The sequence below is a fragment of the Anthonomus grandis genome, chromosome 1, assembly GCF_022605725.1.
Source record: "Anthonomus grandis grandis chromosome 1, icAntGran1.3, whole genome shotgun sequence".
Lineage (NCBI taxonomy): Eukaryota > Metazoa > Arthropoda > Insecta > Coleoptera > Curculionidae > Anthonomus > Anthonomus grandis.
The window spans coordinates 9,748,100-9,765,227 of record NC_065546.1 but is presented as its reverse complement, the minus strand read 5'-3'; the positions used below and the strand labels follow the sequence as shown (position 1 = coordinate 9,765,227).

General features: G+C 31.2%; 2 protein-coding genes across 2 annotated transcripts in view; one reads left to right on the top strand and one right to left on the bottom strand.

The window, feature by feature from the left end:
* Window positions 1–17,128, bottom strand: part of LOC126744524 (tyrosine-protein phosphatase Lar) — a 1,889,525-nt gene that overhangs the window by 1,585,837 nt on the left and 286,560 nt on the right. The gene's annotated exons all lie outside the window — the stretch shown is intronic.
* The window catches only part of LOC126744619 (cuticle protein 7-like), a 49,844-nt gene that overhangs the window by 26,146 nt on the left and 6,570 nt on the right, over window positions 1–17,128 (top strand). Inside the window, exons 2-3 of the mRNA XM_050452117.1 lie at window positions 5,072–5,296; window positions 8,353–8,507. Of these exons, the coding sequence (XP_050308074.1) occupies window positions 5,072–5,296; window positions 8,353–8,507 (380 nt within the window). The remainder of the gene's footprint in view (window positions 1–5,071; window positions 5,297–8,352; window positions 8,508–17,128) is intronic.

Sequence of the window (17,128 nt, the reverse complement as noted above, 5' to 3'; positions counted from 1 at the left end):
ACGTATGTCCGCAAATGCTTCGTTTTCCGAGAGACGGTTAAAGTTTTTCTTAAAAATTGAAGATTTATTTATTGCTCTGAATCCGATCGAGACGTGCAAATGAAATTTGGAGGGTTTTAAGAGGTACTTATCGCGCATTTTTTGACATGCAATTAAGAATTTTATGTTTACCATTGGCGCGCATACGGGTAATGATCTCAATTTTTTTAAGAAAAAAATAGTATGCCACTGAGATATTTTAAATTAAAAATAATTTTTGAATTTCTCGTTTAATTTGCGACAAAAAAACCTCTCTTATCTTTTTTTCGTATGTGGCGCCGTTTTTACGCAAAAAAAATCTTGACGCGTATTTTTCATTTCTTTAATACATTATCTGGTAGGCTACTGTCAACATTTATTTAATATTAAATACAAAATGTCAACATTTATCTGCAAAATACGAAATATCAAAATAGCGTTACTTTGCTATTAAGCTTTCAGTTAATATTAAAAAGTAATTAATTGTTCTTTTATCGAAAAAAATTAAAAATTTTACATATAGGGAACTGTCAGATATGCATTTTATCTATGGCCGAAGTAATGGATCACATAATATTTGCTCGTCTTCACCAACGTTTGCGTGAAAATGGTACGTTTAAGAAACAAACGGCTGACTGCGGGCGCCCTCGACAAGTACGAACGGTGCAACTAGAAGAAGAAGTTCTAAAGTTAATTGCGGAGTCACCTGAAACAAGTATTCGAAAAATTTCCAATATATTGAATGTAAGCAACTTCACTGTATTTGAAATTTTTAACGAAAATCATTTGTACCCATTTCATATTCAACGTGTGCAAGCTCTACTACCTAGAGACTATTTTCCGCGTCTATTTTTTTGTCAATGGATTCTTTATCAATTCGCTCAAATTACTAATTTTTTAAATGGTATTTTGTTTACTGACGAGGCTACTTTTGGAAGACATTGCATAGGAAATTTCCATAACAATCACTTATGAGCTGAGGAGAATCCACATGGAATCTTTGAGGCTCATTTTTAGCATCAGTTTTTAGTAAATGTATAGCTTGGATTAATTGACGATCATTTATTTAGCCCATATATCCTCCTATAACGCCTAACAAGAGAATCTTTCTTCATATCCTACAGGAAAAGTTACCTGTTCTTTTTGAAAAAATTCCTCTACAGCTGATGCAACACTTATGGTTCACATACGAAAAAAAGGTGAAAGAGATTTTTCTTCTTGGATAAAACCCTCCAAATTTCATTTGCATATCTCGACCGATTTCAGAGCAATAAATAAATCGTCAATTTTTAATAAAAACTTTAACACCCTGTATCGCGGAAAACAAAGCATTTGCGAACATACGTTATTTTTCATTATTTTTCCATGCAGAATCATCCCTTGAAGTTTGTCGCACTTATTTACTAACACCCTGTACAGAAAATAATCTTCAGCCACTGACAATATTCTACAGTTTTCTTCCAACCCTAATTTTTATAAATTTTCCTTATTTAATTCCTTATTTAACAGGCTGTTCAGTTAACTTCTGTCAAAAAACTGGTTTCTTTAAAAAGTCTACCACAACAAAATACATTGCCTTTAATAATGAATTTCCCTTAAATCATATTTATAAAATATATAGTAAATTTTCCAATAAATAAAAATTCTCATACAATATTATTTCCCCCAAAAAGACTAAGCTGAATTTGTTACTTTAGACATATATATCAAAAGGACCAAATTTTTTTTAATATTGATTAATTCATTTATTTTAAGACAACCCATACCCAAAATGTTGTTAGGGCAAAGGACAAAAACAGTATTTTATCTAATTTGGGGCTGTATGCACTACATTGTAGGGACTGGCAGAAATTTATATGGGTCAATCTGGTAGCAGTGTTTCTACGAAGATAAAAGAGCTTGGTGGATGAGTTTAGAAAATCGGAAGTTGCTGAGGGTAAATTTCCTCCCTTTGATAACCACCTACCTTCGGATCTCCCTTTTTCTGTTAATTAAACGATGTTGTTGCATCAACTTAACTAACAAAGAGGAGCTCTGACTTGATCTGTGTTAGAAACGCTTTTAAATTCGATTAATTTTCATACAACATATTCAATTTGGCGGAGTGTATTAAAGAACTTGCCATAGTATTTTATTATTTTTTTGTTTAGGTCTGATGATGCCTTTAGAGGCGAAACATGTGTTAGCAAGTAACTCTTAATCGTAATATAAGTTCGAGACTTTCCAAACTTGTAGTTTTTTGTAAAAAGTCTCTTCGTCGTAAAGAAAAAATGAAAGACGACTTTCAATTTGTATATACAGGGTGTTTCAGAACTATGAGATCAAACTTCTAGGGGTTGTAGAGTGCAACAGTAGAATCCTTTTAAGTAAAGGAACCCATGTCCGGAAATGTGTCACTACGCCACTACGGCCCTAAGACGCGTTTAAATTTAGAAAAAATATTAATTACCTAAATAGGATCTGATGCATTTATTTTTACCTTTTGTATATGATACCATCACAACAATTGTTCAAAATGTCTTCCTCCAACCTCAATACACCGATTTAAACGGCGCACATTATTTCGGCGGACTACACTAAAAATTTGATCCTCGTTTTGAATGATTTCAAATGCTGCTGTTATTCGTCCAATTAAGTCTAGCTCTGATTCTACTGGAGTTTCGTAGACTAAAGACTTTACATGTCCCCACAAGAAAAACCCAAGCGACGTTAAATCGGGTGACCTAGGAGGCCAAGAAACTGCTCCACCTCTGGCAATCCAACGGTGCCCAAACCGCTGAGCCAAATACTCGCGTACTTGTACAGCAAAGTGAGCCGGCGCTTCATCATGCTAAAACCACCTTTGCTGTCTAACGTTTAGTGGAACATTTTCAAGGAGTTCTGGGAAAACTTCCTCCAAGAAACGCAGATTAATAGGTCCTGTATGGCCCATTTAATAATCATCAACAATGCCTGCCCATACGTTGACAGACCAACGATTCTGATGTTTTCTTGGAAACATTGCATAAGGATTTTCTTCGTCCCAAACATGGCTATTCCTACTATTAAAAATACCGTCTCTTATGAAAGAGGCTTCATCGGTCCACAATACATATCGTAAAAAATTTGGTTGTGCAATGATGTGATCCAGAAGCCATCGACAAAATTGAAATCTAGGATGATAATCGGCTGCAGTCATACCTTGAACTTTCTGTGGTAAGTGGTAAGGATGGAGTTGTTGCTCGTGTAGTACCCACCAGACAGAAGCGTTACTCGTATTCATATTCTTAGCGACGTCACGTGTGGTATCTGATGGTTCATCGGCAACTCGCTAAAGCACCTCCTCTTCAAATTCGACCGTTCTTACCTCTCGAGCAACACCAGTATCATGCATCTTGGTCTTAGACATGCCTGTCTCAGCGAGCCGCCGATGAACCGCAATAAACTTTTTGTATCCAGGATACTGTCGTTCGGGATAACGGTCATGATACAACCGCGATGCTGCTCGTGGATTGCAGTTTATTGCTCCGTATGCCAAATGCATATCCGCCAATTATTGATTGGTAAAGTTTTCCATTACCAATAAATGTTTAAAAATTGTAAGCTATAAAATTTTTAAACATGACTATGAGAATTGACATTGATAAGCGTTGATTTTAAACAATTGTTGTTATGGTATCATATACAAAAGGTAAAAATAAATGCAGCAGATCCTATTTAGGTAATGTTTAATGTTATTAGTAATGTTTTTTATAAATTTTAACGCGTCTTATAGGGCCGTAGTGGCGTAGTGACGCATTTCCGGACATGGGTTCCTATACTGAAATGGATTCTTCTGTTGCACTGAACAACCCCCAGAAGTTTGATCCCACATAAATTACTATTATATTTTTACATGCTAATTTTTTTGATAAAATAGACTGGCATAAAAACGCAAACCCTATGGTACTCGAGTATCACGAGTAGCGCCAGAGCTACGAAGTAGTCTGAGGATATTTTTCTTTAAGTTGTGCGAGTTGTAACGTAACGTAACGTTATCTGCTTTGGGATTGGATTCTACAGATGGATACTTTCCATAAAAAGGCATCTCAATATATCGACGCTCAAGGCATATGCAGATGCACTCCATTTTCATGAGTTGCATCTCCCTGTTCCCTATAATGATATCGTTAAAACAGAATCCAAGCTCTTAGTTATATCTGGATCTACTACAAAATGCTTGGCACTGTTCTGGATGGAAACTTCAACGTATTTTTGGGTGTATATGTACTCGTAATAATACTCAAGAGGTGCACGAATCTGAAACTCGTAAAGCACTAAAGACTACTACTGTATTTATTGTTAATACAACAGCCTGAGTCTTGCTGCTTTAAACTTATTAGATTGTACTCATCTAAATCTATAATTAGATTGCACTCATCTAAATCAAAAATGATGTCTAGGTCGACATTAATAGTTGTTAGCTGGCGACGGCTATGGTACTGGGTCGTGGTGAAAGTCATCTAATTAGGTGACATAACGGAAGATATCAATGTAGTGCCATTAGTAAAGCTATAAATTTATTAGAACTCGAACTTAAAAAAAATCGTTCATGAATGAGGAAAAAGGAAGAGGATAGGATGCATCCCTGAGGAATACCAGCGTTAATTTCTAACCTCAGCGAGGTGTGTCCATCAATTACAATTTGCATGGATCCGTTCTCGAGGTAGCTTCCAAACCAAGCAACGGGAGTTAATGGCAAATCATAAGAATACAGTTTGACTAAGAAATTCTTATGAGAGACTCTATCAAATGCCTTTGAAATATATAGAGATTATGCAAGGGATTAACCATATTCTTCGATAGCCTCTATTAAAAAATGCGTTAAAAAAAGTTTACTCGATTTGAGGGACTTGGTTCTTGGCGCCATTTGCGATAAGCAAAAGCATGTTTGTTGTTAACAGCAACTTTGATCAAACTACGGCAACATAGTTGAACTCGGATATTCTTTGAGATCACCTTAAACAAATTTTTTTAATATTGAATTTCGTCTAGAAAATATTTATTTGTCTAACCTACAATCATTTTCTTCTAGAAGTCCTGCTTACTTATTGCCACAATCTCCCTAGTAAGCGCAACGGGAGTAATAAACTTGGGCCATTATGGTGGTTATGGATTAGGAGCTGGACTGGGCGCAGGAGTTGGGGCCGGGCTGGGTGCCGGACTAGGCGCATACGGAGCAGCCGGATTAGGAGCGGGATTAGAGAATGGAGGTGGGAACTATGGACATGGTGTAGCTATTGGACACGTGGCTGAACAGGTAATAAAAAACGAATTTATTGTTTTGTAAATTAATTATATATCTAAATAGTTAGTACGTAAACTTACATAAAAACGTGATTGCTATTTGATTTTTTCTTAATTAAAAAAAAAAAACTCTTAAGCAAGAATGCATTAATGGAAAAATTTAACCATATCAAAATCAAGTTTCTCAATAATTTCTAATTTTATTAAATTTTTGTAATTACAGAATACTAATAATTTAATTAACGAATTTTATCCTGTAATTATCTGACGTGTTTTGGTACTTCGGCACAGCTTTTTTACCAAAAAAAAAAGATACAGGCTACATTTAAAGATACATTTTAGTTTCTTTGTTTTATATCAAAAATAATATTATAAACAAAGTTTGAATGCATTTTGTAACTTCCCCTTAGATAAACAAGCAAAATTAATCAACAAAAAAGACTTTTTAGGTTTTTAGATCTCTAGGAATAAAGCACCTTTATTAAAGTGAATAAACTTTTCTGGTTGCCACTACTAAAGTATATTGCCTTAAAAGTTGGGTTAGCTATAAAAAAAACTAAGGGATTTTCCCTTTCTTTAAAATCAGTAATTGATCCTAATTATGACCGATATTTATATTCTGTATACGAAATAAGTGAAAGAAAATCATGTCATTTTACGGTGTCTTTTTAAATTTAAAATTTTGTCAAATACAGTGAGTAGATAAGGACAAAATTAGTTCATAATCTACAGGGAAAAATTCCCAAAAAAAATTTAAGATTTTTTTAAATCTATTTTATTGTAATACTTACTATATTGGTGTAATAAAAGAACTAATTGGTTTAGTTATAGAAGTCTTCGCTAAAATTCAATAAAAAAATAAAATAAATTGTTTTATGGATATAAAATATCAACTATTTCCTATATTAATTAACTCATGTGCCTTAGGAAATGAAAAAAAAAAGCAAAACAGATTAAAGATAATTCTTTTGAATGATGATTTCTTTTACCAGGTGTGTTTATGGCCCATAATAAGAAAAATAAATACTGAGTTATAGTAAAAGCAAAAACCAGTTTTGAAAGGATTACCAATAATATTTTTCCATAAGAAATATAATTTTTTATAAAATTAGAAATTTGCTATAAAATAAAAATACATAATAAACCATAAGTAATATAAATCTAACATAATAAAAAAACCAATAAACTAATATGTTATAACTCTTGTAAAATTGCCGAAAATATTAAGAAAAAAATATTTTGGTTAATCATATAACATTTTGATTAATGCTGAATACATTTTATAAAAGTAAAAAAATTTCATAATTGTTCTAATAAAGTTTTTGTGAGCATATATTTCTTCAAAAAAAAATATTAATGCTACACTTTTTGTAAACATCCTGTAGATTATAAACCAATTCTTATATATAGCTCTTTTTCGGCATTTTAAAATATAATGAGCCAAAAAAACTTATATAAAGCGAAAGTACTAATTGACTATGTTATATAATTTTATGTTATTTAGTTCTGATTTCCTCTTAAATTGACTGATTAATAACCTAACACAAAGCACTTCAAAAAAGCACCCTTACTAATAAATCTGACGTTTTTATGGGATTTATATCTTGAGGTTCGTTAAGCCAGTCTATATATTTGGTATAATTCAACTCATCTAAACTTTCAGCTTATTTTGCTGTAAGTCAACAATTTTCATTTATTTAAACAAATTGTAAATAATAATATGATTATACTGAAAATTTACATAAATAAATACGTGTATCTCTAATTATGCACATAGGTACATCTGCACCTGTGTATATTTGTTTAAAACTATAAATCTGAAGCATGTGTTAATAAGAACAAAAAAACGCTGTTTTAATGTGCAAAAAAGCAATAAAGCAAAAATCCTTATTTTCACCAGAAAATTATATTTTTTGACAATTAGAGAACTCAACAATATGATTATTATGTAATAAGTAAATCACAAAAAGCAATAATCAACAAAATCCTAAATAAATAAAATATATTAGGATTTATTAAATCCCCAAAAAACATTTTTCATCATTTGAATGATTGAATGAATTAAATTACGGTTCTCTAGTAACTTTGATGTCCATTGGTAATAAAATCTAGCCCTCTCCCATCAATTTCCCCTATTATTAAACTAAATATTAAGTCTAGTTTTGTAAGTGAAAAAGGAATATACGTTTATTTTTGCACTTTCTTATTTTACAAAAGCAGCCATTTTCTTTTATAGAACACCATAATTTCTCATAATAAATGGCCTTAGTATTATCAGCCTAGGTGATGCAGCAATGATTTTCCCATCTTTTTTAGCTTCAAATAAATTTATATAAATATTAAATAGTAAGGGTCCAATTACAGTTTTGCCTTATGTACTATTGAAATTTAAATTTATATTTTATTAAAAAAGATAAATAATTTGATTTTACAAAAGCCTTTTGTAAAAAAATAATTAAGAGTAATTTTTGCCTCTTTCTGTCTCTGTCTTGTTTATTTTGTCTCTTTGTTTTATAAATTCTAAGTATTTATACCTTAGGAATATTTTCTTTTAGATATTGTGTTACAATATTTCTAAACAATTTAATAAAATTTGCTTCCTAAAATAACATCAAATATATTTTTAAAACACCATTAAATTTTTCTTTTCCTGCGTTTTTTATAAAAAAAAAGAATAAAATATACATTAATTTTAATTGTTTAGACTTCAAAACCGTACAATATTATTTGATCGTTGAACAACAAATAACCAAGTGTTTATTTTAGACGGTTTGTGCTCGTAAACGCAGATTTCAACCCTTTTAAAAGAATCAATAATTAACATGTCCATTTTTATTAACGAAACCGTGTTTTTATCATTTTTCATGTTTGAAATATTATGCCTTGTATCATATTTTTCAATATTTTTATTTTTAAATCGTAGTCAATATCGTTTTAGTACATCGGATATTTTTTAATATAACGCCGAGTTGTTTTTTTACCATTATTTAGTGAAATGGGATTAGTAATTTTAAAAGTGGTTCAGTATAAAAAAGTTATATGTATAGGTTTTGCATAACGTTTTTTTAGGTAGTTTCCTCAATTCCCGTAGTTCAAACTAGGGTGGAACCATATGACCATAATCCTATCTATGGTTACTCTTATACAGTACATGATTCACACACTGGAGATTCTAAACACCAGATTGAAACTAGACATGGAGACTCTGTTAGAGGAGAGTACAGGTATGATAATATTCACTTTTTACAATATAATAGTGTGAGTAATTGTTGATTATATAATATTATTTATTTATTTATTTATTATTAAATTTACGGGAATCCCCATTTTACAAAATAAATGTACAAAATAGATTTTTACATAATAGATAACTTAACCTAGTGAGTTGATATAATGCAAATAAATATATAAAATATATATATATCTAAGAACTGAGTTGACACCATTACAGCCATAGTCTGCTCAGGCTATTCTTAAAAATGGACAGTAAACTACTACATAAATCAATGTTATGAGCGTTTAAGACACTCAGAGATCTATCGATAGGAGAATGACGGCCATATTCAGTTCTGTGCATAGGAACATGATAAAGGTCAAAATTGCGTAGAGTTCTATTTGGAACATTGAGACCCACTTTAGAAACTAGGTCAAGAGCATTAATCAGGCCATTAACCAGCTTAAAAACAAAAAAAAGATCAGCGTACACACGCCTTTTGGCCATTGTATCCAGGTTAAGTCTTACTCTCATGTCCTCACGATGGTACTCGTCAAAGCTAATGCCATTCTAAATACAGCACACTGTAAAAATCCATCTTGCATTCTCTTAATCATATCTATTGAATTCTGATATAGAGGAGACCACACTACTGAAGAGAATTCAAGATTAGATCCAACCAGTGAGACATAAAGGAGTTTATAGGCTTGCAGAGAGGGATGTGAACTATACCTGTTTACAGTACCCAACACTCTTAGTCCCTTTAAGGTTATTTTAGAGATGCGATGAACAAATCTCAGATGCTCATCGAACCACACGCCCAAATCCTTGACTACATTCACATACTGCAAGGACTTACCAAGGATACTATATGTAGAAATGAATCTCTTCAAACCTCTATGAAATGATATGTAGCAACACTTGGAAATAATGAGCCTCAATCCGTTCATCACTGACCACTCACACAAAGCATCAAGGTTATTTATATCTCTTCAATATTGTTTATCATCAATATTGTTTATATCTCTTTGCCAGTTTTATTTATTTATTTTTTTATTTATACTCTTACAAACACATTTGAAATGTAATTATATGTGGGAGTGCTTACTGGCTTGCAGAAAGAAAAAGGAAAACCAATAATCATGATGAAACTAAACCTACACTAAAACTAATAACATTTAATAAAATACACCTACTTACAATTAAAAATCAAAAACAAAAAAAACAGATTAACAAGTAAATGATTAATCAGATAAGGATACAAAATCAGTCTTAATTTGGCGAATACTAATATTAAAGAGATCTATATCATATTTTTGTATATAATTATTACATTCTTGCATCATTCTATTAAATGGCGAACAACTTGAGGGTGAACACTGGAAAAGATTGTTATTTCTTATTCTCAAATTGATTTTAGGAACAGCAAATGATAGATAATTAATTAAAGAACAGTTCTTATATTTTAAGTTGTTAGTTATGTAGTAAATAAATAAGACATCATTCATATTACGCCTAACACTCAATTGTACCATTTTAAATTCAGTTAGCATACAATTATAGAAGATCATATAAGGATATGCATTATGTGTTCTTAAGTACAGGTATCTTAAAAATCTTTTTTGGACCCTTTCAATCATATTAATATGCACCATTGCTTTAGGTGCCCAGATAACTGAGGCATATTCCAAGATCGGTCTGACCAGTGAGTTGTACAGAATTATTATTGATTTTATTTCTTTAAAATGTTTTGTATTTCTTATTACAAAACCAAGAAGCTTATATGCTTTGTTTACAATAGTTTCATAATGTTGCTTAAATTTGAGATTTGTTTGAAAACAGACTCCAAGATCCCTAAATTTACTTTTCCTAGTAAAGATAAATTATCAATTTTGTAATCAAAATTTATAAATTGCATTTTTCTTGTGAAGGTTAGAATTTGACATTTATCTATTTTTAATGACATTTTATTTTCTCTGAACCACTGGGCCACCAAGTTCAAATCAATTTGCAGCTCAAGATAATCAATAAGAGATGTTATGTGCATAAATAATTTAAAATCATCAGCAAACACGAGACATCTAGCATGCTTTATACAGTTTGGCAAATCGTTCAGAAAAATTAGAAATAAGAAAGGCCCAAGGTTACTGCCCTGAGGCACCCCAGATGTTACTAAATATATTTCTGACAATTTTTTACCAACTTTAACTTGCTGAGGCCTTCCGGTAAGATAAGATACCATAAACCTACATGCTTTCAACGAGAAACCAAATTTACCCAACTTATTCACCAACAGCGATCAAAAGCCTTTGAACAATCTGTCAAGACAACATCTAGCTGCTCTTGGCTATCTGCTGCATTGGCAGCTGCCTCAGTCTGAGGTTGGTGACAGTTGAGGCATCTGGTAGAAATACAATACTGGTGAAAACATACATTGTTGCTGAGAGAATTTATTCATGAAAGAGCTCAAGATATCTTGGTATAAAATGTTTTTAAAAATTTTTACGAGAGAATTAAGAACGCTAATTGGTCTGTAGTTGTCAACCAAAGAATTATCTCCTGATTTGAGGATTGGAGTAACCAAAGCATATTTAAGCACTTCTGGAAATGTGTTGGTTTTTAGACACAAATTAAAAATGGTTTTTAATGGAGTGCACAAGATATCAGAACAACCTTTATAAATGTATGAGGGGATACTATCATTGCCAGTGGCCTTTTTTGATTTTAATCTCTTAATGGCTGCTTGAATTTGCATTTCAGAGATCCTGGAGAATGAAAAGTTGCTACTAGATTTATCAAAGTTAGGTTTTTCAGACTGTTGAAATACTGAGCTAAAATATTATGCAAATGTGTCAGCTATTTCCTGAGCACCGCTAACAGTACACTCCCCATAGCATACCTCAACAGGAACACCAAGTCTTGAACGCCCAGACCTGACAAAATCCAAAAAGCTATTTGGGTTAGTTTTGACATTTCTCTCGATATTCTCATGATAAGTTTGAAGCTCATGTGCAGTTTGATATTTCACTGTACTTTTAATTTTGCTATATTCATTCCTAATTTGAAAATTGGCAGTGCCTTTTTTAATTTGTTTATGCAGATGTGTCTTTAACTTAATATTTTTCTTTAGTTCTTGAGAGAAGTATTTTGGAAAACTTTTGAGTTTTCGAGTGCCTATTTTAACTTTCTTTCTGGGTATTGCCAGGTCTAAGCATTCATAAACCTTTTGAGAGAACACATGAGTGCACATGTCAACATTGTCAGCCCTTTCAAGTTCTGCCCAATTAACTTCCCTCAATAATGTATACAACCTATAAAAGTCGCCCATTGAATAGTCATAAATATATTCATAGTTAATGTAATGATGATTTTTTATGTAATTCAAAGATATCGGTAAAACCATACTTAAAGCAGGATGGTACTGATCTTCATCAAGAATTGGATTACTACAGTGTTCTAAATTAGTTATTTGCATATAAGATAGTACAAGATCCAGCTTTCTTTTCATTTTGTTAAAGACATTATTATGCTGGTCTAAATTATAAAAATTTAAAAAGTTATTTATCAACTTACTTTTCTCACAGCCTTCTGTTACATAGAATGGTAGGTTAAATTCTCCTAAGATGCTTATATGTACATCCTTATCTAAGATACATTCAAAGAGGTTAAATAATTGCACATATATATCAACATTAGCATTTGGTGGAATATAGACTGCACATAAATAAAACCAGTAAATCGAAATTATTGCTAACGATGTAAAGTGAAATAGCAAATATTATTATTAATATTGCTAAAATAAAAAAATAAAAACCAGTCCAATCCAGGTATTCCAGTAGAAAAATCTTAAAATTTTAAAACTTGAGAAAATAAAATTTTTGTTTTAATTTGTGATAGATTTGTTTATATTTGATAATTCTAATTTTGTGTCCAAAGAAATATGCTTGATAAGCGATTTTTTGTCGTGATTCTAATGATTTTGTGTTTCTAATTAGTGTAGTAAAAAACAAGGCAAAAGTCGCTTCCTTCTCGATTTTTTTTTACCTTAGAACAAAACGATATATATGTCATTTTATTAGATAGGTCATTGTTCATTAGAAATTACAAAATATGACCTTTTATTACGGTCCCGATTTTTTTTATTTACAAAAAACTGAGAATACGTAAATTTTTTTCAATCGTGTTTTTTTATATATCCCCTCTAATATCTACTTAACTAATTGAGCTATTGACATGATTTTTTTTTATTTTAACACACACACTTAGGCGCTTCTTTCAAAGAATAAAATGATTGGAATTTTTTATTTTAAATATGCCCAAAACATGGATGACCTTGGCAGTTCAGAAATTATGCAGGAAATTTTGACTAATCGAAAAAAATTTTTGTTTTTGGGATGGATGGATGGAACTTTTTCGAAAGCTTAGATTTTGTTGATTTGCGGATTGCACCATCTTCATGGAACATAGAAGCCGGAACAGGCGCAAGTTCATAAGATAAAATGTTTAGCAAATCTATTTCTTGGAAACGATAAGTGATTTTTGTGAGGCAGTTTTGTGTTTTGCTTTTGTATTTTTGAACGTTAAGACTATATCTCTTTTCATTGGTTTCCAAAAACTAACTTTAGGAGGTTTTTCCAATAATGTTTTAACTTTTAGTGTAGCTGTTTCCAAGAAACTACTTAGACTTTTTTCTACTTCGTCACTTGCAACTTTTTCTGTGCATATGTTTATCAACTGTTTTGTTGGTAATGTTGCTTAGTACGAGATGTGTTTTCGTAAAACAGGGATTAAAATGTTGTTTTAATGACGATATTTCAGAATCAGAAAACGAAGAAGCCTAATATAAGAATATTATGATTTTTTTCATACTTTTCTTTTAATGTTTTTTTTCGCAAACTTTTATACGTATAAAATGCTCAAAAACGTAGTGAGTATATCTATATTAAGTAAGATAAACATCGCTTGATTGCTTTATCAGTTTCTGCAAGGTGCCGAGTTTAAATTCCGAGCCTTATAAAAAATCATAGCGCATAAACTACAAAAGTGACAAGAATTATTATGGTACTAAAAACTTTCTTAATCCTTTGTGCACATTTTCTTCGCAGCATGTTATATGAAATTCCCAAAAACAAATTTTTTTTTCGATTAGTCAAAATTTGCCTGCATAATTTCTGAACTGCCAAGGTCATCCATGTTTTGGGCATATTTAAAATAAAAAATTATGTATGGATGTATAAAAAACATGATTTTTAAAAAAGGGAAGTTTTCACAGTTTTTTGAAAATTAAAAAAGTCGTAACCACAAGAAAAGGTCATATTTTTTCGTTTCATATGTAGAATCATATTCTTGAGAATACCCAATAGCTTTGATCTTATTGTAAGCTCATAAAAAAATACGACACAATTTTACTCATTATTTGCTCCCCTAAATTACAGAACTAATATAAGAATCCTTAACTAAAACGATAAATACTCTGTTACAAAAAAGAGGTTTTGTTACTTTAACAGAAACTTTTACAGAACAGTTAATCAAAAGTAAAAAAATTCTGTCGCTCAATTGGTTACAGTTTTCTTTCTCTGATTCTCCATTTCACAAGAATATGCTTTTCTTATCCCATGAACAGGTACCAATAGAAAAATCCAGACATATTTAATTCAAATACTAGTATTTTTCCTAGCAGAGGAGAAGTGATGGAGGACGAGAAATAGTTTTGAGGATTTTAGATAATTATCTTAGAGCATTTGTCAAAAGTGAGCTACATGAAGCAGAGTAGATTTCACCCTAATGCTACTATTTAATTGGACCAGTCCTTGTGATGGTTCTAATAAATTTGACCTAAGAAGTAGTAGCAAATGATTAACTGGCGTTTGTCGGAAGTGCGATATAGGAAATAGGATTGATAACCAATGAATGAAGACCAGAATAATATATTATGAGCCAAATGTACTCAGCTACATTTTGCCTCTGATTTTGAGAAATAGTGTGTGATATGTTACAGTATAATATTTTAATATTAAAATATTAAACAATAACCATTTAAATATTTAATCTTTACTGGGAAATTGGTAAATATATGAATTAAGGTATACTTATATGCTTCATATAAAATGAAAGGTTTAAAGAGATACGGAATTTATCTGTTCATTATTTTGTGAGTAAAAAATAATTGTTTAAATTGTTAGATATAAAAATTATCTACAAGTACAATTGCATTTATTTTCGAAATTTTGCATTATCCACTTCCTCCAGAAACGAAAAATATAAAAAATAAAATATTTTTTTTTCCAACCTTGATAATTCAACGGTTTTTCTGAAGTTTTATCCTAAACTAAATGAGGCTATCCACACAATCGTTGCCCTCTTATTAGCCGAGTCTGGCATTTTTGGACGATTTTTATATCGTCAGAAATCGCATTTTTGCAAATTTTCAAAGTGTTCTGATTCCATCAGATCTGTTCCTATCCTGTCATAACCTGGTATTTTTGTAATGCATGGGAGGACAATATATTTTCAGTAAGGGCACCTGAATTGGTACCTGAAAAATTAGAAATGCCAAACTTAATGAACGATTTCTCGGTACTTATGGACGCTATCTTCATGAATTTAAATAGTTTTGTTCTTTTAAAACAAATGAGATCATCCGTAATGTCGCAACTTTATTTTATTAGCGAAGAACTGATATTTGTTTATTCCAATTATGGATTTAAATAGTAATACATGAATTAAAAAAAAACGTCGATTGTTTAACAAAAAAAATACATAAAATTTTATCACTTGTGTAACATGTGTAGTTAAAGGGAATTAATAATTGAATGAAAAGTTTAATATTGACAACCCAATTGGAATATTATAGAGATAAAAAATCTAACATTTCATTATTATATTAAAATATATTCAATCTAGTAACATATACACTATCGGACAAAAGTAGAGAAACTTTTTAAATTTGCGTTTTATTTGAATACTTCAAAACTAATGCAGTTCTACACATAATGAAAATCAACAATAATTGTTAAGACTTAATTTGTATAAAGTAAAATAAATTGTAGAAGAAAATCCTAAGATTTAATTTAATTAAACAAAATATTTATGAGATAAAAGTAGAGAAACTAAATTTTATTCCAAAAGTACAAGTTATTTCTTATTTCTATCTTAGAAAAATTAATAGTAAGTAGAGTATCCCTTATTGGCAATCACCTCGCGGCATCGATTTGGCATGGATTCCAACAGTTTCATAATGGTTTCCTCTCCAATAGAATTCCAGGAATCTTGTAAAACTTTTATAAGATCATTTTTATTACTGATCTGATGTTGCCTTACACGCCGGTCTAGTTCCTCCCAGAGGTTTTCAATCGGGTTAAGATCGGGACTTTGCGCAGGAAAGTCCATAACCCTAATATTTTCCGATAAAAACCAATCTTTGATAACCTTTGATTTATGTTTGGGGTCGTTATCTTGTAGGAATATCCAAGTCAAAGGTAAATTATCCTCAGCAAAGGGTAGCATTACATTTTGTAGGATGTCTAAATACACAAATCGATCCATGATACCCTCAATGATGTGTAATGGTCCTGTACCGAACCCAGAGAAGCAACCCCATACCATGCAGGAGCCACCACCATGCTTTACCGTAGGCTGTGTATATCTTGGATCGAATCTTTTGCCTTGTGGTCGATGTACCCATGAGATTCCATCGGACCCAAACAAATTGAACTTACTTTCATCAGTAAAAAGAACTTTTTTCCAGTCGTTGGTTGTCCAATGCAAATATTTTTGTGCAAAGTTGAGTCGGGCCTTCTGATTCTTCTTGCTAATAAACGGCTTTTTAGCGGCTCTTCTACTAAATAATCCTCCTTCCCTCAGTCGTCTTTGTATGGTCTTAGAACTAACATTAACACCAGGTAATTCACTTAAAATTTTATTTGCTGATTTGTGAGGATCAGACTGGGCAATTCTTTTTATCATCATTTCCATGTGTTTGGTTGTTTTTCTTGGGCGGCCACTTTTTTTAATGCTTTTTGTTGAATTTCGTGTTTTAAAATTAGAAATTGTCTTGCTAACAACGGACTTATGCAAATTAAGCGTTTTACTAATGTCCACTTGTCGTATACCACTCTTGTGTGCATCAACTATTTTTCTACGAAGGTCTTCAGACAAATATCTTCCGCGAGGCATGTTGATTAAAAAAACTATGCAAAACTATCAACAGAACTCACGTAAAGCGAACTAAATACTAAATTTGGACGATTGATATTTAGGTTTCTCTACTTATGTCCATCCGAAAATATTTGAATTCTTTTATTGTAAATAAACAACTGATAAGAGGCATGTAAAATGCGGTAAAAAAACGCAGTTGTTGAGAACTACAATATTTGTAGTAAATATTTAATTTAAATACATGGTTTCCGTAAATCAAAGAATTTTTAGAAGTTTCTCTACTTTTGTCCGATAGTGTATATTTGAAGCTTCAAATTAAATTAATTAGGCTACAAGCTAAATTAATAAGAGACAAAGCAGGATCCAAATTAAAAATAAAAATAACGTACTCTATCTGGACTGAGAAGAAGAAGGTAGAACTCCTTCGCCGTACTATTTAACACTGAACTCAAAAGATGTTAAAGTTAAGTTAGC